The sequence below is a fragment of the Toxotes jaculatrix genome, chromosome 12 (genome assembly GCF_017976425.1).
Source record: "Toxotes jaculatrix isolate fToxJac2 chromosome 12, fToxJac2.pri, whole genome shotgun sequence".
Lineage (NCBI taxonomy): Eukaryota > Metazoa > Chordata > Actinopteri > Toxotidae > Toxotes > Toxotes jaculatrix.
This window is the reverse complement of record NC_054405.1, coordinates 24,049,337-24,071,233: the sequence shown is the minus strand read 5'-3', so window position 1 is coordinate 24,071,233 and position 21,897 is coordinate 24,049,337. Positions and strand designations below refer to the sequence as shown.

The following is a 21,897-nucleotide window of genomic DNA, read 5'->3' as shown; positions in this document are numbered from 1 at the left end:
AAAGGTTGGTTTGGGAAATTCAGCCAGAAATCATAACCACTCACCCATTCCTCAGCCACACACACACACACACATACAACTTGTGAGCTAAAATAAACTCTGTTTTGTAGATCATATACCCTTTTCAGGGACATATTTGTTATTAAAATGAATTGATGTCAACCAGAAAAGGAGGAGGCAATAATTCCTTTATGTAAAGAAAAGAGGGCCACGTTCCTTGATGATGAAGATTAAACAACCAGACACTGAATATTTATTTACAATCTTTGGATTTCTAACCTCCAGATCTATCCCTTTTTATTTGTTGGCTCTGGAAAATGTCAGGCCTTATCCACACATCTCAGTTTTTTGCTAGAGGGCAGACTGGTTATGCTGGTGACATTTGAATAAATAAGTGATAACTATATTTGCAGAAGTGAGGAAAAAAAAAGTACTGCATATGTGAATCACTGGCACAAACCTTTGTTTTGCTCATGGTGAAACAGTTTCACTGAATCTTTCAAACTGGTTTGGGGGTGAATTTGTTTTACAGTAAGAAGAATTAACCTAATTACAGGGACACTGGATTGTATGTGTTGTTTCTGATTCGACTTATATATATATATATATATATATATATATATATATATATATATATATATATATATATATATATATATATATATATATATAATGGTTGGTGACTCTGTTTATTATAAAATAAGTGTTTGTTCCTTTCCACTAGGATTTGAACTTTACCCTATATTAAACAGACATGAGCTATTTTAGGCAATCACAAGAGTCATGGCGTAACTGTCATGGCCAGAAGATCCATGCAGCTACTATATATCCACTTTGGACAGACCCTAATCCTAAAAATAATTTGGATAGTGTTCAACTATCACATCAAACCACCTTCATGCAATCTATGAGGGATTTCTTAAAGCAATACTGCCAGTGTGAAGTTGCAGCCAAGTGGCAGACAGTGATTTACGCTGTCACAGCTCTAATAAAATAAGAAATGCACTAGGAATATTTCCCTTCCATGTAAATTTTGCTCCCTGATGGGTTTTTTTCCAGAGGTTCCTCCGTTAATCCTGTATGTAAATCGCAGCCAATAGATGCTGTTGTTGAGTTGGGCTGGGATTAGCAGGAGGCGAATGAGTTTCAATTTTACTGGATTACAGAACAAAGAAAAGGGAAAGGGACACCCTGCTCTGTTAAGGGAAAAAGAGAAATAAACTGAGAAAAAATACACAAATAATAGACAATAAAACGTGCGATCGAAGTCAGCAGTGTCATGTTCCGGATTACGATGTTTTAGCGGACGGTACAGCTACATTGTGGATGGGAATTGTGAGCGTTTCTGATGGATTAAAACGGGGGAATAAACCTATTCCGGGATTGACCGCAGCAACAAGGCTATTTAATCGCTAATTAAGGTGAGATTTCGCTGTCTGTTTTCACACTTTTGAACAGTCGTGCGGTGTGTTTTCGTTGCGTGTGCTGCTTTCTGTGACCGTACATTTAGAAATTACGGATTATAAAATAATTTCTGGACTGGGGGAGGAGATGAAAGGAAAGTGCTAGCGCTAGCTAGCAAGAGGGCTAACGCAGTAGAGCTAACGAGTTTAAGCTAGCTAGTTAGCTAGCTCAACGTTATTGTGATACCGTTAGCCAATTAGCCAGCGTTGATTAGTTAGACACACGGTAAGTAGCGTAGAAAGGTTATTGTTAGTTAACAGTAAACTCAGCCTAGAGGGACTCCTTCCTGTAACCTTGCGAGCGGAGCGCTAGCCTGTATTTATGATTGGGATACATCATCTGTCTGCCTGCTAAATTATCCCCCCATACATCGCTATCAGTGACTATAAGGTTACAAGCTAGGACAACAAAGCCAGCTAGCTCAATTAGCCAAGGTAAACGAAAGAGGAAGCCACACATTTAAACTTAAGAACACAATCTGAATATATCAAACCTAACTAACAGCAGTGCTGAGTTAATTCCAGCCTTGCTACACCGTATTGATGTGCAGTAAAGTTGAACAATAAATTACTAAATGACTGCCATCGGCAATTACAATCACGTACTAAAAGTAGCACGGTCGGAGAAGTGTTTCTCAAACTAAACAATAAATAAATAAATAAATAAACATAACAACAACAGCATTAGATCGCAAGAAAAACAAACACAAACTTGGATAAGGCAAACTCAAAGTGTTTCATTGCGTGACTCTGAAGCCAGATATTGGGTCTAATTTCCTCTCATTTTGGTCTCAGCTGTGTGTGTTTGTGGTTGGGACCAGACGCGTTAAAGTTTAAAAACAGCTGACTGGAATAAAACTTTGTCAGCTGTAAGTGTCCGGCCGATTGAATTCACAAGACAAGAAAGAAATAGACGTATTGTACTCTCCACATACGCTCATTTCCTTTGGAGGAACAGACCTTGACTTTATTTATTGCACTCCTGTCTCATATCCTGTGGTTTCGAGCTTTTCTTTTTTCTCCTGGGTCCAGATTTTCAAAGTAATTCCTCCCCTCACTCATGTGATGTGAACTTAATAGTAGATCTCCTGCCAGTATTTCCCAGCAAAAGAAGTTCTCACCACAGCTCCTCTCTCTATAGGTGCCAGATAATCTTTATCACACCAACTCGTATCAAAATCACACAACAGAGAAAATAAGTCCTTTAACCAACTGTTTCTTGGCTGCCCATTTATCCTAATGTCCAAATGACCTAGATATCACAAATATCCAAGTAAAACAACAAAACAAGAAGTGCAACTCTTACAAGCTGTTCCTTTAAAACCCATCATTTGTTGTTGTGTTTTGTACCTGGCAAATGGAACAATCACAACACACTTTTTTCCTGTTCTGAATATATTTTGCTCTGGATAATGAATTTATCTAATGTCTAAATTTTATGGCTATACTGTATAAACCTATGATAAACCCACTGAATTGTTGATATGATGGCACATTTGAACACACCGCTTTAAGGTGTTGTTAATAGCAAAAGAAAATGTGTAAAAGTGGGCCTCATTACATGTTTGACCATTTATTACTATATAGACGTTCAGTTGTAATGTGATATGATTTTTGCCTTTAAGGACAACTTATGATTTTGCACGATTGATCCTGTTAACTGCAAACGTGCAATATTTCTAAGCCCGCACTGGATGATTAAACATATCATTCATAATATGTTAAGCTGTTCTCCCTGGTCCTTTGTTTACCATTGAATCCTGTTTGGCATCGCAGCAGTTAAAAATCATAACATCGAGGATGACATTACCAACATGCTGCGGCCTCAGGCTCAGGGTGTAAATAAAAGGATTATGTTGGGTACTGTAATGATAACTTGCCACACCCTGACTTACTGTAAAGTGTTAAAGGTATGTCAAAATTGCAGTCCTACTTTGTGTTTTTCTTGTTCTGAAAACCATTGTCTGTTGTTGAGTTACTTGATGCATGTAATGATTCAGCTGTTCAGTTACTTTAGCCATCTAACTAACAGACATTAAAACTAGAGCAGCCAAGATTTAACAAGGTTTTTGCACAAAACACTTGTCTTAAGGGCCCTGTATACCTGTGGCACACCTCACAAAGGTGCTTTCCCTTATCTTGCCTAATTAGACTTAATGGACATGTAGAAACTGCGCTTTGATTGACGTCTCTCTGCTCCTCCTATTAGATGTGTTGCAGTGGTTAGGGCAGGACAGGCTACACCTACATCCCTGAGTGTGATACAGAACCTGACCGGCACAGTGCCTGTTTAAGCTGGTTGTGCAGCGCAAAAGCAAAATAACACAAATACCAACAGCATCATAAAAATTACAGACAAATAATAAACACATACTTCACATGACTTTTTTTTTGTGGCTGAATCCAAATGGTTAATGTACTACACTGTCTCTGCCAACACATTAAAGCAGTGAAAAGAAATGAAAGGTACCCCATGGAGTTATCTTGTAAACAAAGGTCCTGATGACATTTAGTGTTTCTCACAAAAAGGCATTTTGTGTATCTGTGGCCGGACAAACTGTGCTGAATACATTTCCTTTCTCATAAAACAAAGCTGTAATGACTTTTGTTGGCATGTTACTACTACCTGTAGACCAGTGGACTAGTGTGAGGTCATTGACAGGAAATGTGTAATGCATCTCCCAGATGTTCACGATTGCCTGTACAAAACACAAACAATCATAAAAGCACTGCTCCACAGGGCGATGATAGAGATTTAACATTACATGGAACAGCCAATTATTTTGGTTCATGAAGATTGTGACCTCACCTTGTTTTAGCTTTAGCTCTGTCCAACTTGAGTCTGAGCAGACGTGTAATTCGCCAGAATAATTGAAATGTGAGCGACCTTTAAATGACCTGCTCACCCATGTGGGTGGAAAACCATATATCTGTAATGGTGACCTTGTGTGTTACCACATTATTATCTTTAAAAGCATGCACATATATATATCTAACATTCATATTCCTTTCCCCAAACATAATATGAGCTCACATATAGGCCTTTTGATTTATTGTAAGTGAGCTGGGCTTGTTTCGGTCTGTACAGTGCCGACACTGAAGAACAGCACTGACCTTGAGCCAGTGCTTTTAAGCCATATGTATAATGCACACAGACCATTTGAGCTACATTAGCACTTCATCTTTTCTGCAGCTGAAGCAGTACAGAAGTGTTGCCATCTAAAACACAGGTGTCTCACACAGGTGTCACACATACCATGCCTGACAGGCCAGCGAGTTCATTTTTAGCGGTTTGACTATGGATTGCAGGTCAGAGATTTAATACTTATCAAGAACAGAATTCATATGTCAAGTGTAAACATTTGCAAAAAAAAAAAAAAAAAATCAGGGCTTAAGCAAAAAACCTTAGCTAATTGCTGATGTAAATATCAAAAACCCAGTCCCTCACCCACTTTAGTTGTTGTAAAGGCCCCTGACATAGAGCTGTGAAAACTACCTTTTTTGGTTCATATCAACATAAAAACTTAATTGGTCGCCTTGAATGTCTCGTGTAGATATTCACATTATTTGGATTTGTGTGCAAAGTACCCCTGTGTCAGTAAACAGCTTAATCGCATTACAGTCCTTTTTGGGTCCTCTTAAACAGGTTTTATGCAGTTTCTGAGCAAATTTAAATTCACTTAGAGGTTAGCTCCAAACAACACTCAGGCAGATTGCCCAGGATTTAAAATGCAGGAAAAACCCTGCGAGAACACGGTAATAAGACATGAACAGAAAGAGGTGGAAGATATAGATGTTTGTGATATCACTGATTTTTCACAACGTGCCTGAGCAGGGTGCACATTGTCATCGAGTCCAGGAAAAGTGCCTGTTTTTTGTTTTTTTTTGTGTGTGTGTAACGGGTTGTTTGTGTGAAGTTATTGTGGACCACTTTGTCCTAAAGCCAGAAATGAAAGAACAAAGTCCATGATGTTTTTGTGCGCTCAGAGAATACGTGAACAGTGTTGGCATGTCCACAAAGTTTGCGTCATCCACTATCAATAGAGCAACTGCCTGATTTGTTGATGCAATCAACAAATCTTGAGATCATTACAGACACATGGGTATCGTGTGTTGCTTTATTTGCTAATGTTGTTCCACACTGCACTGTTCGATATTCGCTGAGAGCCATAACAGCAGCGTGACATTATGCTTGAGCCTTCCTCCTTCAAAGCAATTGACATGGCATTATCCTGAGCCTGTGCTTATCCCAACCTTTCTCCTTCTCGCTACTTCCTCTGCCTTTTAAATGTGGGAGGGAAAGAGGCCATCTATTTCGAGGCCGTAATAATTTAGGAGGGGGCTAATGTTTGCTGTGGCCTCAGGGGAGGCAGATTTAGATGGCCAATAGACTTGGCACGTTCAGACTGGTGCAGCTGAACCCCACCACACCCACCCTCCTCTTTCTCTCTCTGCCTCTGTCTCTCTCTCTCTCTATTGAGTCAGTGGTTTGGGCTTGCCAGAGGCTAGTATAATGGTTCCCAGTGTCTGGAGAGATTAAAGGCCAGAGCTGCATTGTTCAAATGCCCCGAGATTAGTTTCCAAGGAGACGGGTTTCAGTTGCCATGAGAACATAGTGCCTGGCTTTAGCTGAGCAGTTTTTCTTTAACAAATCCTATCTGTTTGCCTCTTTAGTTTTATTTACATTGTCTGTCGTTTTCCATAGGAAGTTGCTGGTCAAATGTTTTATGCAGTTGCCATGGTTGCCATTATGCCATGGTTCTTCACCTGCACTAGTTGTGGAAAGTTAAGGACTTATCTCGGTTTTTTGTGTCAGTATCTGTTTTTCCTGCGCCATCTGTCGGGGAGAGAAACCAAAGTGTAAATGGGTTCATATGACATCATCTGAGTGCTCTAATTAGCCCCACTTGACAAATGCAAACCATAAGCTGCTGATTTCAGATGGATTTGGCTTTTAGCCATGCTAGCGGTCTGACTCCAGGGACAATGACGAGCTGTTGGATGGTCCAGCCCTTTTTCATTGGATGGATTGCCATTAAATTTTGTACAAACATTCATGGTCCCCAGGAGATAAATCCTACTGATGTTGGTGATTGTCTGAATTTCCCCCCAGTACCATCATGGAGCTGACATGTTTATAACATGATGTCTGTTTCCCAGAGGATGTAACCTAAGAACTTGGGTGATGCCTTGTGTTTTTACCAAGCGCCACCAGCTGGTTAAGGTTCTTAACTCATACAGTGAAATATTTAAACTTCTACAAGATGAATTGGCACAGAGTTCTGTACAGATATTGATTTGTCCTGGACGATGTATCCTGTTGACTTTGGTGACTTTCTAATGGACTTTTCCCCTAGTCCTCTTGAGACTGACATTTGTGGTTTGACATGAATGGTCTTGATAACTTTTGGATGGTTTGCCTCGACATTTGGTTCCGACGTTCATGCTCCCCTCAGGATGAAGTAAATATGAAATGCTCGCTACGGCTGAACGATTTATGGTTTCCTGATCCAAACTGCGATTTCAAATAATGTGATCGCGTTTAAAGCTGCGGTTTTTTCGCAGTGCTCCTGGCTGACCCAGGATCTGCTGTGTCAGCTATTTTGCACATACATGCCGTCTCCCTACCTGCCGAGCTCACCAATCAGAGGCGGCGTGCTGCTCGCGGACAGGTCGGGCTAACGCAATCAGTGTAACCTGCTCCACCTGCTGCTTCATTTGTGAAGTGGCTTCAGCTGGAGCAGAAGTTATGGGATTTAATCCCCAAGAAAAACAGCACGTCGCTCATTTGGGAGTATTTCGGGTTTGAGGCCGCAGACGTGCACCAGAAACAGATGCTGTGCAAAACCTGTCGCGCTAAAGTTGCGCTTTCCAGCGGAAACACGACCAGTTTATACCGACGCTTGAAAAATCTCCACAGGTATTTGCATAACGAAAAAGTCCGGTGAAAAGTCTGAAACTGATGCTCAGGCCCGGAGCAGCAAACAGACTACAACTACAGCATCTTTTACCAGCGGAACTCCGTGTGATAAGAGCAGCCGAAGACACCGGGAGATAACGTGGTGACTGTTAACACGGTCACTAAAGACGGATTTAAAAAACTTCCTCCACACGTTGGACAGAAGATGCGTGATTCCCTCCCGCACCTGCTTCAGCCAGGTTGCCATTCCACTGCTGTGCGTGTGAGTGTGAAGGAAAAGTGGTAACAGAGCTGAAAAATGTGGAGTATTATGTAGTATTATACAACTACTGACATTTGGTCAGGCAGAACGACCGAGCCGTACCTTAGTCTCACTGTGCATTTCGTAAATGACAACTTTGAGTTGAAAAGTCTCTGCCTGCAGACAGCACACTTTCCCACTGACCACACTGACTGAGAGAATATTGCCCTGGGATATTTCACTTTTTGACTTAACACAGTTAAGGAATTTTTTTTTTTTTGCACTACTTTAAGTTAAGACAATCAAAGATGGCTCTTTTAGCATTAGAGTAATGGCATTTAATGTTGTAATGGTGTGATGTAGTTTCCTGTCATGTTTGTAAATGTTACTGTACATGGTGAACATTGCACTGAAGTGAATTAAATCGGAATCTCAATCTTTTCCTAAAGTCGTTCATTCCTGATGCTCACCATGTTTGCATTGTCACTGTGAGCATGTTAACATGATGAAGAATGAAATGAAATAAGCATGATAGGTGAGGAAAAAGCCTCCGCCCTCTTTTACTTCATTCACCTCCCAGCCTCCAGTACCAGACGGATGCTCAGAATTTAAGCTTGTATTTGCTTAAAGCCAAATCGAAGTGATGTCAGAAGAAGCTGCTTTGAATGCAGGTCACTGCTGCATGTGTGCATGAATGCATGCTCAAACACATACGGGGGTTTGTCGATGTCGCTCTGTGTCTGCACACCTAAACTGTGTTCATCTGGCCCCCGCAGAGGCATGGCTCAGATGAGGAAGCTGGCATGCGATGGCATCAGGACGAACTCCCGGGGCGAGCCGCAGGTCCCGCTGGTGTCAGCCAGACAGGAGATCCTCACCAGCCTGGTTTCTGCCCTGGACTCAGTGGTACGTCCCAAAGCAAGTCACACGCGGTGTGGTATCATTTTGGGTATCTTAGTCTGTGGTGTCAGGATGATTAACTGCTCGTTGCAAGTGAGCGAAAATCAATCGTACAGCATCTTAATAAACAGCTACGCTGCATTTCTGATATCTGTATCCTTGTTTTGCAGTGCATGGCGATGTCTAAGCTCAATGCTGAGGTGGCGTGCGTCACCGTACACGAGGACAGCGTGATTGCTGTCGGCACGGACAAGGGCAGAGTGTTCCTCAACTCCAGGAGGGAAATCCAAACAGACTTCTACAAGTTTTGCCGTAAGTTCTGCTCTCCCGTGTAGCCGGCGAATGCTGTTTTCCATTATTCACTCTTGATGGAGCACTGATCGCTGTCATCATAGCTACAACTGTGAGACGGTCACATAAGATGCACTCGTGTCAGGCTCCTCCCTGTGGGATTTTACAGTTTGTGATCACACAAATGCCGATTCAGCCAAAAAGCTTCGATAACTGCAGCCGCTTGCAGTTTTGCTGGATATCACATTACTTCAACGTAAAATGACTGAATCAACAAAGCAGCTGCAGCTTCACACATTTTGCATGTTATCAGATAAAAGGACATATATCAACAAACGGTCTTGTCACGTCTCATTTGGCAAAACCATTTTACGTGTTGAGTTAGCAAAATTACAGCCAGATAACTTCTTATGACTTGTTGTGCTTTTTAAACGGTAAACACGTCAGAGACTCTTTTTAGGAAGAGACAAGTTTAAACCAATGTTGAAGGTTCTTCTTCTTACCCCAACTGTAAGCCTTTTCCTTCATTTCCAATAAACAAAGTAGTTAGCAAGCTGAGTCATATTTGAGAAAACAGTGTTGGGACATTAAGCTCCGCCTGTTGACCTTGAGCACTAAGGTAAAACAGCAAACGCTGTTCTCAGACTCCACAATGTTTCCTTGCTAATAACACCAATTTAAGGGGCTGTGACCTCCCATTACACGGTTTAATCTTATCAGGCCGTGTACACGAGGTGAAATTAGTTTTTCCTGAATGTTACAGGGAACAGTAGCTGCAGTTTGCTTTGTTTAGTATAGAATTAGAACAGAAATAAACCATTGTTTATGGTTTCAGGTAGCTGGCCTTCAAATACAACAAATGAGGAGGATTTGAACTAAGTGGCTTTATGTTGCCTACTTAATCACCAATTGTTGGAGATGCTTTACATTTATCCAGACACATTCCAAGACAAACAAGTCATTAATTTTATATGGCACTACTTTTCAAAAGGTGACATATCCATTACTCTCAGGAAAAAGTCTCTCAATCATCTTGTTTTTTTGTGTCTTTGCAACCTTGAAAGTCAAGGCACTGACTCTGTTAGAGAGAAACAGTAGTTAGCAAAGCAAAGTTTACTCTTTTTGGGCCCACAAGCATCTGTAATGTTGTGCGCTTGTTATTTTTTTTTAGTGTTTCTGGGATGTGACTTTTGTCATTTGTCTTTAGGGGTGCCATGTCTGCAAAATTTGACCACAGCAAATGCCCATACCAAAGACCAGGACGGCGATCTCAGCAAACTGAGTAAGGATGGAGAGCATGGGAAACCAAGAGCTCCATCAGACGCTCAGTCCAACATCTTTGTTCTGAGGAAGATGGTGGAGGAAGTCTTCACTGTACTTTACAGTAAGAAGGAACCAAATGCAATATGTTTTCCTGCATAGTTCCCTCAGAATTATTACTCTCATTAATTTTTATCCCGTTCATGACTCATTGTGAAAAAACATATCTTTGGATTAACTGTGAAATAGTTTTCATTTGTTCAGGAGCAGAACCAGTTACTCTTAGGTCTTAGTCTACACTTTTATCATTTTCACAAGGTATATTCCAAAGTACTCACACTGCCTCGTGCAATATGCAGGTGAAGCGGTGGGAAAGAGCAGCCTGGTCCCTGTGCCTTATGAGTGGATCCAGAAGGACCCCAGCTGTGTGGTGGCCCACGGTCTGCCTGAGGGAGTCACCCTGAAGAAGCCCTCCGAGTACGACACCAAGACGTTGATGAAGATTCTGGAGCAGAGTCACCGAATCCAGTTCACAGTAAAACGGTGAGACTGCGAACTGAACGTCTGATGTGTGTTATTTCTGAACGACGCACGGCTGTTTGGGATAAGAGACTTCTGTTTGAGTGCTTGTATCAGATTATGAAACCAGATGTTTCACATCTGATCACTCCAGGATGAATAAAAAGATGTTTGGCATTTCACTTTAGCCTCTAATGCTTTGCAGAGATACATACTTGTGTTTGGCTGGAAGCACATCGCCGTTTTGGCCTCTCCTGTAGTCAGATATTGGTAGCAGACAGACTGTGGTGTATTAGTTAGGGATAGACAGGGTTTTAATTCAGCTGGGGAAAAACACTTTCTCAGGTTACATATCAGTCTTTCCACAACATGTTTGCTTCGTAGCAATACTGGTAATATTTAACAGGATCAGTTGCAGAGGCTGGACAAGCCCCTCTCACTCTCTCTGCTCATTTTTTGTCACCTCTCTGCTGCCACATGTCAAATAAAGTAAAAAAAAAAAAAACCCCAAATATTTAAAAATCAAAATCAGCTACTGGGAACGTGCCTTGGCAAATACAAAAAAAGGGTCTCGCCAGAGGACGTGTCATTGTGCTTGCTGCAGAAGTTGAGCCATGGACGACCCACGACCCTGTGTTTTGTTTTGTTTTTTTTATTATTGTGTTCTTGTTTCTGTAGGGAACCAGAGTGCTGTGAATGTGGGATGATTGTCTTGTGACTTCCAGCTGCGTTGAAGCTTTACTGGTGTTGTAAAATCAACATTTAAATCAAGCTGGTCAAGATCAGCTGATCTGGTGTCACAAGATGTGCAAGAATTAATTTTTAAAAAGTGTCTTTCTCGGTTTTAGTTAAGCCCACTCCTGCTAGTGTTGTTTTGAGACTCTGTTCTATTTGTTTGCTCCCTTAATAACAACTGTCACATGGCTTTGCCCACAACAAATTGGGGATTTCCTCTCTTTACCGCTGTGTAATGAGGCTGGATATGAACAGTCTGAAAATACATGCAAAGCTGTAGCTGTTGTGAAGATGTACTCAAATTTGTTTTTGGCTGTTTGTCACTTTTTCTTTGACAAGTACTAGAAGTAGAGAGAAGTGAACGGCTGGTGAGGAGAAGGAAGGTGCCATGTAGACACACCATCATCTCATTTAATTTACCTTTCACTCAGTACTTCTCAGAGTTATCAGGGGGATGTCATAAAGGAACAGATGCATTTGTCCCACTCAAAAAGTGTTACAGCATAAGCCAAGAGATGCTTGGCAAGTGATACAGTTGGCAAACAAAAAGCTTGATGTCAAGCTGTGATGTATGTAGCCCTCCAGAAAGATCAAACGCTCTGGTTAAGATGCAGTAGAAGCTCCGGCCAGTTTTTGTGTGTGATTTTGATTTTTATCTCTGTGCTCAGGCCAGCAGAAGATTTGTCTCGAGAAGCCAAGTCCAGCACCGATGTCAATCACAACACTTCCGCCGCCGTCATGACGCCGAGCAGCCACGGCCCAGGGAAGACTACTGCCCAGGTAGTCACGTCATCAAGTCCCGCCACTTCCAGCAACTCTGTTCTGTCAAACTTCCTGTACGGCATGCCCATGTCCTCCAAACCCCACCCAGATGGCAAGCTGGACTTCAAACCCATGTCCCTCCTCAACCTGGGCAAGGACAGACTGGCCAACTGGACCGCGGGGACAGACAAGAACATGCCTGTCAAGGACTCTGCAAACAATGGTAAGGTGTGCATGCGTTGATTGGGGGGTGGGTTTCAACAGTGGAACGTGAGCTGAGTTTTTATATCCCAGTAATGTTAGCAGAGGCTTTTTCTCAGCCTTAAAGATTGCTTCTGAGCACATGCTTTAAACAATAATGATCTCAACTATAGTGAAAAGTAAAATCTATGTGAAAAAATGTTTCAGTCTTCAGTGTTTCACCCTTTGCCTCCAGTGTGCTGAGAAAGTCAGATTATTTCACTGCTCATTACTTCATGCAAAGCAGCTCTTTACTCTTTGTAGCACATTTCCTTGTTATACTCGTATTTCTAAAGAAATCATTGAACGGGCAGCCACCAGCCATCAGCAGCATTCACTTATATTTGTTTGAAGTTCTAGAGTAAAAGTCATACCTCTAAAATGTAGAAAAACAGAAAAGACTTAATTTTAGTACTTTAATTCTTTACACTGTCATTTTATTGACTTTTACAGTTCATTAATTAAGTCAATCTAGCAATGCTGTAGGTTAGGGAAACTAACTACTCAATGTGCAGATGCCAAGTGAACATTTCTTTGTGACACGAAAGTGAATTGAACTGAATATATTTAATTTCCATTTGGTTTTCAGATGAGACGACGAGACTACCTGGTGAGCAAGGCCAGAGCCCCCCTGGCATCCACATCTCCAAGAGGCTACTCTTTTCCATTGTGCATGAAAAATCAGGTAAGGTTGAACATGTTTCCAAAAAGACATAGCTGTGGTTATGTGTGTGTGTGTAGGTGTTGGCTTTATTGTTGAACACAGGTCCATCTGTATAGGTACATTTTGTTTTATATCTTTTCCTGTGTTTTCCCTTGTTCTGCTCTGATCTGTTGGCTCGTACAGTAGCCAAGCATTGTTTACTGAACCAAGGCTGAGCGTTAACTAACCCGTAACCATTAAGCTAAGCTAATAAGATGTCAACAGTAATCCTTTAAGAAGATTGGGGTCATTTCCCGAGTTGACATCAAGTAGATGGAGAAGATTAATTTCAGATCTTTAGCACTACAAAGAAATAAAGCTCATTTGAATGTTGACGCTCCAGTAAACTTTCGCTGTACGTAAAACACTGGACAGGAGCTGTTTTCTTATGTTTCTTTCCCTGCAGAAAAATGGGACTCGTTCATTCGGGAAACTGAAGACATCAACACGCTGAGAGAATGTGTTCAGATTTTGTTCAACAGCAGATACGGTGAGGAAAGCCTCTCTCTGCATTTTAATTTTGCTCGGGCTTCACTATCACATATAGGAGGCGATTTAGAAAGGTATCTCCCTCTGCTCAGGAAATTACTCATGCACGGTGATGATTCTGAGTGTATCTATAGAGGTTGATGGATTGGGGTCACTGCTCTGGTTTGATCATCTTTCCCTCGGTGATGCACATGACACGTCTGTAATCACGGTTAATTTCTACAAAAATAAAATAACTGAGGAAGAGCTCCACCAGAAGAAAAACAAACACAGCTGATTATAAGTTCACTTCATGAAGTAGTTGCATTGTTTTGGTGCTTATTTGAAAATATTCAAAGGAAGCTGCAGTGTACTTATACCGTGATGCTGCAAATTGGGCAAAGAAGCATTTTTCACATTATGGTTCATGGTATCTGTTTCCAGGATTCTTTATCCAAGCCCACAGCACCGATTATCATCCCCTTAAACTTTAATTTCTCATTTAGCCGGAATTATCTTCACTTCTGTAAACCTTTACATGGGTTGTGCTTCCCACTGGGGGCTGCTTTTCCTTATGCAAATCCATGTTTATAGAGTAAATGGATCAAGTAGAATAAAAACACACCGTTTCATGAAGTTCAAGTGAACAGTAACGTGATATTTTTTTCAGTGGCATCACACTGTATATCTACAAAGCCTGGTCGCTAACTCTTTTTCTACCTCTAGCTGAGGCCCTGGGTCTAGATCACATGGTGCCTGTCCCCTACCGCAAAATAGCCTGTGATCCAGGGGCCGTGGAGATCATAGGCATCCCCGACCAGATCCCCTTCAAGAGACCCTGCACCTACGGAGTTCCCAAGCTCAAACGCATCCTGGACGAGCGCCACGGAATTCGCTTCATAGTCAAACGGTAAGGAATTCTTTAAGACCTTTTTTTAGGCACATGTAAATCTTTCAGTCAAAGTATCGGACAGTTGTAATATATATAGTCGTAGATGTTCAAGGAAACGCGTCGATGCATGCTTTTAATAAAGTCTGGTTTAATTCAGTCGCTGAGTGCAGATCATATTTTACCTGCTTGCCACCACATTATCGTCTAGCTCCACCCCACCAATCTACAGTCTGGCAATGCTTCTGAAACTTTTATTTAGAAAAGATTTTTAATAAGCAGCCACCAACTGGCCAGCCTATACCATCTGTCTGTTAAACGTCTGCTTCCTTCAGCACACTATGTCCCACTGACTGGTAAACCATTTCCATTCATGTCCCAAATGACTTTCCCTTGCCAGCATGTTGCGCTAACGGCTGCTCTTCCATCCATTTGTTTAAGCTAATTTAAATGAGCCACCATGCCATGTTTGAGATAACACATCTTTTAACGAATCCTGCAGGCAGCTCATTAGCGCTAATACAATTAGGAAAGATTGAGAATGTGATTAATTCAGAATTACATCACATTCCCATTGTCATTCAGAGATGTTCCAGATGCAGGCCCTGATGTTCTCTTTTGGCATGTTCCTTGTTGACAGACTATGATCACTTTTAAACAAACTGATCGTTAATTCTAATGCTTTGCTGCTTTAATTGGAACCAAACTTCACTTCTCATTTAAAGACGCAGTGTTATGTGACAGCAAATTCAGTCAGACATGTCAAAGTTAGCATTCCTAAAGGATAAGGGGTGGGGTTATTCTAAATCTTTTTGTCAACAGATCCCATGAAAAGACCAAAACCAACAATATTTTCCTACCTTTGCCTCTCAGCCCCAGACGCACTGGTTTCAACTGAAGAAGTAAACAGTCTTTAACAGCTGGGCTCTGTAGTTTTTAGCAAACTTTACTCAGACAGGAGTAGATGGTGCTTTTTGTCAGGGACAGTTTTCAGCCACTGATTAATACACATTTGGTTTTCAAGTATTTTACACCAGCAGGATCGTGTATGTGGGACTGAGGCAAAATAAACTACAGCGCCCATGTTCCTCCTAATGAAGGAACATGTCGCCCAGTTCAAGGATGTGGTTCGTTGATGTGTGTTTGTAGTTTTTGGCAAAGGCGCAGGGTTGGTTTTATCTTTGGTACAGAAAGTATTTGTCAGAAGGCCAAAATAAACAGTTGTGTATGTGCATTGTGCTCTTGCTCTTTGTTTTCATATGTGCGCACACATACAGAGTCTGACTCTGAGAAACATTTACTTTATTAAACAGGTATTTGCCGATGTGAACTTTCTGAAACCAGTGACTGTAACTCTGAGACAGAAATGGATATTTAAAATTGACTTGTGGCAGATTTTTAAGAAAATGTTACGTGAGACTCAGTGAATAAAAACCTGTAGGCAGCGTGCTGCTGTTTGAAGCAGCTAAGCCATTTTCTCACCTGAGATTCTGTTCCACTTTCTGTTTGTTGATTTGAGCGACACAGCTTTCACTGTGATATCAGAGCCCACCTTAGAAAAAGTTGAAAAAGGAAACACAGCTGTTTGTAGTATGTTGTGAGCCCTGTGTAAAAGCTGCAGACTCTTAGTCTTGTTCAGCAGTGACCCCAAAACATAAAATTAGGTCATCTGCCTTTAATAGGTTGGTAAATTAATTATATATGTACAGTAACTATGAATAGTATCCCACTTCACCAGCTGGAAGTTTTGAAAGTTAAAGCTCAAAAGGTTTTGCTAATGGATGTAAATAAACAAAACGTATAGAAATAGTTGTGTCCAAAGATTAATGATGATAACAGCAGGAGAAGAGTGTCTCAGTGGCAGACTGAGCGGTAGCAGATGCTAGAAGTAGGGAGTATCAGTCCAGGAGTACAGTATATCACATCCACGCTGTTATTTTTAGTCAGAGGGATTCAGTGATAACAATGCAATGACTCAATTACTCAGTTGTTTGACTAAGGCTGCTCGTTTAAAAAGGGCAGTTAATGTGTGTAAAGAGCTGTTAATGAATGTTCCTTCACATGTACAGTGTTTGCATCATGACTTTTCGCCCTGAGAGCTGGAATGTTCTTTGAACTCAATGACTAATGACCTATTTTTCTTTTTTCTTTCTATGTTCCAGAATGTTTGATGAAAGGATTTTCACTGGTAAGAGTCTGATTAATTTAGTTTTTTGTTTAAACACCATTTTCTCATGCGTCTGAGATGGGATGTGGCCTCATTAATAAAACACAGCTGATCTGTCTGTTTATGACTTCTCATGCCAATATCTTTAATCATACTCATTAAATTCTTTGCACATCTTACCTACATCTTACCTACATTTCTAGACTGCCTGTATCGCAAATTGGAAATATTACAGTGGCCGGTTTATTTGGTACAAGTGGCTAAAACTACTGCAGTGTCATACAATGGCTCTACAGAAAATCCTACCTTCATGAAGATTTCAGATCAGTTTTTGTTCCTGTTCCAGAGAGGTGCTTCAACGTAATGAGAGGTGTTTCTAATATTTATACAGTCCTCACTGATATAAATGGGTTAGACAAGGTATTAAAAGCACCTCTCAGCCTAATGCAGTACAATTAAATGGGAGCTACAGGCTCTAACTTGTCCAAACAGTTGAGTCGACACCTGTTGTTGTACATTGTCAGATGACGTTGTACAGTCTGGCACAGATTGCAGCCAAAATTTTATTAGCTCCATCTTATGCAGTGTGGCATCCAATGAACCTGTCAGACTGTTGTTATAAAGTTTATAAGGATCTAAAATCAGCTCCAACAAGAACTGAGATCTTAAATCAGCTGGATACTATCAGGTAATATTAGCTGTTTGGTCACCTGATTGGTGTGCGCTAGAGCCTGACCGACCGATCACCCAGGCCCAGTATATCATATGGTATCAGCATATTGCAGCTACATTGGTATTGGTGTATATGTCAGCAGATAAATGAAAAAAGATCTTTTCAAAGGGAACTTTTTGCGTAAGAAGCAGTTATTTTGGTAGGACTCCATGTGTTCTTTGTGTGGAAGCTACTGCTAACCCCAGGCATTTAGCCGCATGCTATCTGCCAGAATCTCTACTATTAATTGCAGTAACTGGCTAACAGGAAACTTCCCTGTCAAGTCTTTATTTATATATTTAACCCCAAAGATGTTCTCCGCTAATGGGATGCAGTGTTTGCTTATCTTCTTGTGTCTTGTTTGTTGAAGCTGCTGGCAAGATTGCAAGGGAGGAGGGAAAGCATGACCTGGGCTCCACGCCTGATGACAGCTTCCCTGACAGTCTGAGCATCCCGCCCACCGCGGCCGAGCTGGTCAGCAATCCTCACAGCAGCAGGTCAGACAGCCCACACAGAAAGCTGGTGTTGCCCCACAGACTTTGTTTATAATGTGGAAATATGAGATGGTTCCACGCAGCCAAATGATATTGCATTTATAACCGGCATTACTCATAGTGTGCACCAAATGAAACAGTTTAGATATACTGCTTTATGGAATTTATCATATAAATTGCTTCTGTGAAACTTGCTGTGATAAGCTTAATTTTAGTGACAGCCCTTAATTCATATTTTAATTTGGCCTCATTTTGGTGATTTTTCTTCTTTACATCCTGTGGTTTCATATGCAAATAGGTTTATGCTGGTGAATGAAACAGTGCCGTGTCTGTCCAATAGATCAACTGACAAGGATGCATTTATAGAAAAATATGTGCAGGTTACTTAAAAACCTGCTGTTTAAATGTAGTATAGCAGGTCCGTGTCCCACCACTCAGTCAGTAGGTGGAAAGCAAAGGACTGAATCAGTTGTGCAGTTTGGTAATCACCTACATGTGTTTTATTTTACTTCACAGGTCAACAAGTGCGTGTGTGAGTCCGTTGGCTGACTGTGAAGCAGGTATGTACATTATAAAAGCTCTTCTGGTGTTTTTCTGTCTAAATTAACAGAATATTTGAGGCCTGAGTTTCAAATGAAAGTTTCAAAGCGACGTTAACGCTAAATATTTTAAAGAAACCCCCCACCGTGCTTTGCAGCGCGTTCAGGTCAAACATATGCTGATGCCGACTTAAAGCTGTTTAACAGCCATAAAACACATCGCTGCAAACCGATGGGAACTCAGGCAGAATGAACTGTTCAATCCCACAGGTCCTTCAGGAGATTGCATTCCTTTGAAAAGGATTAAAACAGAGCCTCCAGATGGGGAAATCATTCAAGTTACAGTGCCAGGTAAGTGAGTGCACACTTAGCAGCCATTAGCTTTGAAATTGTTCACTTCTTAAAATATAAACACGGTATCCAGAGATGGGTTTTCATAGATTGTCTCTGACATGTCAGGTTTGTGAGACAGGGTCCAAATATAAAACTGTGATAAGATGTCAAGCTGTGTGAGGCCTTTACACCTCTGGCCTGTCTTCATCTGTTACTGTCCCTTCTCCAGCTGCACTATCCAACTTGGCATAGTTGAATTTTCCAAACTCCAGTAACCAAAGACTGTGCTCTGTAATATCAGTACACTTCACAGTGCACACTCATGTTTACCAACCCTGAGAGAAGCAAATTAATAACTGAGTTCATTTCAATGAACAGACTAACTGCGTGTCGCTACTGAGAAGACAGTTTGGTCTCTGCTGTTTAAATTTTGATCTGTCACCTTCTGTGGGTGAGCACTTTGTGACCCAGATTTTATTTGGAGAAATCAAACGGTGAAACCACAGAGTTGCAATTAGTGAGGATGGGATACTCGTCCCAGTTGGAGCCAACTTTGTGATTCAGGCTTATACATAAACATCTTGGCTTCTGCTTTTTTTTTTTTTCTCCATTTTGATGTTTGCACTGCTTTTTACTGAGGTGAGGAGGTTCAGTCAGTTCGTCTTCATCCCTGAAGCCTTTCTTTTCTTGTAAAAGCAAAATGCACTGTTTAAAAAATCTCACCAGTGTGTGGTCTGTTCTAGTACGTTCTCAAATGTTGCGTCTTTTTTTTTTTTTTGCCTCATGCTGATGTGCCATTCTGAAGTGGGCTCATTGTTGCCCCCTGTGGGCAATGGGGGAAACACCTAATGCAGAAGGGGTTATTAGTAGTAACATGTTTGCAAATTGAAATTATTTAGCTTGACATTTCATGTCAAAAAATGTGTATTTCCAGATGCTGGTACAAGCGGGGAGGAGCCCAGCGAGTCTGTGGCCGAGCCTGCCGCAGCTGCAGCGTGTCCAGTCGCAGCCTCGCCATCTGCTCCCCCTGCCCCCGCTGCTCCCACGGCTCCCCATCACCCGATGGAAAATCACACAGGTAACTTCAGCCACGTCAGCCCCCACCTCTCTTTGATCTACCTCCTCCTCACTGCAGCTCTGGGAATGCCAGCTCCATCCACAGCTTGACAACCACCCTGGTGCCGCCCAGCGCCCACCACTGACACCCCACGCTCTGGCCCTTTTTAGGGTGCTAAATAAGCTGCAGCACGTATGAAACCACTTTTCTCAGATACTTTGTCTTCCGCACTCCCACCTCCCTACGACCAAACTACCCCAGCCCCTCGTAGACACAATCCCAACTCCCCAAGTCTGACCCACTGTAGCTTTTCTCTTCCCCCAGTCTTACAAACATGAGCTCTCATCTGTGAAACGCACCATGTATCAGCTGTGGCAGTTTGACCTCTGTGTCACCTTTGACTTTATGTCAGAGCATAAACTGAGAATAATTTCTCTGGTAATTCAGTTTTCAAAACTGATGCATTGTGCACATTTCCAGATTTTGAGTTCTGTTGTCCTTTAGTCCTGCTGCCCAGAACGATTAGTGTTAGATATTGTGTTAGAAAGACCAAACTGCTCCTGTCGAGGCGCCTGAATCCTCCCTCCATCTAACACTGAACTGTCTGTAGACTCAAACAGCTTCCACCTTTAAACCATAGGTGACTAGAGTACGGTTACCAAGGACATTTGAGTAGACTACACTCTCTTTTACGCTTTACTTGCCTTATTTATCTAATAAATTTGAATATTTAAAATGGTTTACAGTACATTTTCTGTAATTAGGCTGTGCAAAAGACACATTAAATTATGGTTAAAGGATGGTGCTCAGTGTTTAAAGGCTAAAAGCTTATTTAAGCGTTAGTGATTAAAGTTCTTGCACTGACACTGAAAATGTTGAACTGCCCAAAGTTAATTAAAGGAACTTTGGCAAACTTTGTGCACCAAGCATGTGGTACTGTGTAATCTGTTTAATATTTTTTTTATTTTATTTTTATTTTTTTTATACATTTGAAGGAAGCTCTATAGCAATGCTTCAGAGAATAGTCTACTCAATGTGATCTTGGATGTAGCATACAATACTTTCAAGAGGCGTTTTGTTTTATTTAATTTATTTGATTGTGCTTTAAGTTTTCTTTTCTTTCACAAATGACCACTAAAGGAAAGAAAGCGAAGGTAAGTGCAGCAAATGTCACACCTTGTATTATTTGCTGTTAGAGGCTCAAACAAGCTTTTTAACTGAGCTGCAGTGAATAAAGATCATAGTGGGGACTCGTCAGCTCTCATCAGGAGCTATGGTGATTAAGTTGAGGTTACATCATCTTTTCAATAATCATAACCATAAAGCGTGAGAGTTTATTTATAAAGTAGCAGGAATATTTTACATCTTAAAGCTTACTGATAATGTTCCCTGATTCTTGCACTAAATTGCAGTTGGTCCGGGTGAAACAAAAAACCATAGTTTAGCAGTTGAAGGCAAAAATCATAATATAAATGAACAAGCTGACGTTCAGTGTAATTAACTGTATTCCACTTTTATGCATTACATCAGAAAAAAGATGCACTATTTTAAAACTTTGTCGGCTCATTTTTGTTAGTTTTTTAATTACAGTTTGTCTGGATTCATTAATTTAAACAACTTTTTTATAATAAGAACTCGTTATGATCATGAAGTACTGTCACGTTGCTGTTCAGCTGGAAGACTGATAGAGGAGCGAATGGAATTATTGCAGCTGTATATTTAAATATACTTATGCACAGTTCTTGTTAGTTTGTCCTTCCCCTGTATTTACAAGTAGACATATTTTTTTCAAACGTAATCATTCCTGCCAAACCTCACTGTTAACTCACGCTGACGCTTGAGCAGAAAGGCGACTGAAAATGTTTTTCTTGAGCTCAGAGCTCAGTGAACAATGGTAAACAATCAGGACCTTAACATCTTTGGAGTAATACAGCACATCTTTGAATCCTCCGTTGTATGAATGATTGAAAGCAGCTTTGTGTTTGCCCGTCTCATGTTTTTCTTGCATCTTGCAGCTGAAGCTCTGTCACCCAGCGCGGCCTCCCAGAGCATCAGAAGATCCTCTGAAGGTACGATGGAAAACATATCATCAGAGACCACGGGCACAAATTATTTATGTAGGATTTTCTGCCAAATCCAGTGCATTTTTGCCAGTGCTGTCGCTGTGTGGAACATATTAACTTGTTGTAGAGGCTTAGTTTAAG

The 21,897-nt window shown here is 41.1% G+C and overlaps 1 protein-coding gene across 4 annotated transcripts in view; it reads left to right on the top strand.

Moving 5' to 3' along the window:
- The first annotated feature begins 1,038 nt into the window (after nucleotides 1-1,038).
- gtf2ird1 (GTF2I repeat domain containing 1) overlaps nucleotides 1,039-21,897 on the top strand; it is a 28,551-nt gene continuing 7,692 nt past the window's right edge. Inside the window, exons 1-15 of one of the 4 annotated variants that reach the window (XM_041051520.1) lie at nucleotides 1,039-1,421; nucleotides 8,401-8,530; nucleotides 8,695-8,836; nucleotides 10,023-10,199; nucleotides 10,435-10,618; nucleotides 11,998-12,314; nucleotides 12,921-13,016; nucleotides 13,441-13,524; nucleotides 14,229-14,412; nucleotides 16,554-16,579; nucleotides 17,641-17,767; nucleotides 18,281-18,324; nucleotides 18,574-18,654; nucleotides 19,571-19,714; nucleotides 21,709-21,762. In XM_041051520.1, the coding sequence (XP_040907454.1) occupies nucleotides 8,405-8,530; nucleotides 8,695-8,836; nucleotides 10,023-10,199; nucleotides 10,435-10,618; nucleotides 11,998-12,314; nucleotides 12,921-13,016; nucleotides 13,441-13,524; nucleotides 14,229-14,412; nucleotides 16,554-16,579; nucleotides 17,641-17,767; nucleotides 18,281-18,324; nucleotides 18,574-18,654; nucleotides 19,571-19,714; nucleotides 21,709-21,762 (1,786 nt within the window). In that variant the 5' untranslated portion in view covers nucleotides 1,039-1,421; nucleotides 8,401-8,404. Of the gene's footprint in view, nucleotides 1,422-7,220; nucleotides 7,384-7,446; nucleotides 7,526-8,400; nucleotides 8,531-8,694; nucleotides 8,837-10,022; nucleotides 10,200-10,434; nucleotides 10,619-11,997; nucleotides 12,315-12,920; nucleotides 13,017-13,440; nucleotides 13,525-14,228; nucleotides 14,413-16,553; nucleotides 16,580-17,640; nucleotides 17,768-18,280; nucleotides 18,325-18,573; nucleotides 18,655-19,570; nucleotides 19,715-21,708; nucleotides 21,763-21,897 lie in introns of those variants that run through there. The other 3 variants (XM_041051519.1, XM_041051518.1, XM_041051521.1) reach the window with 3 other exon arrangements.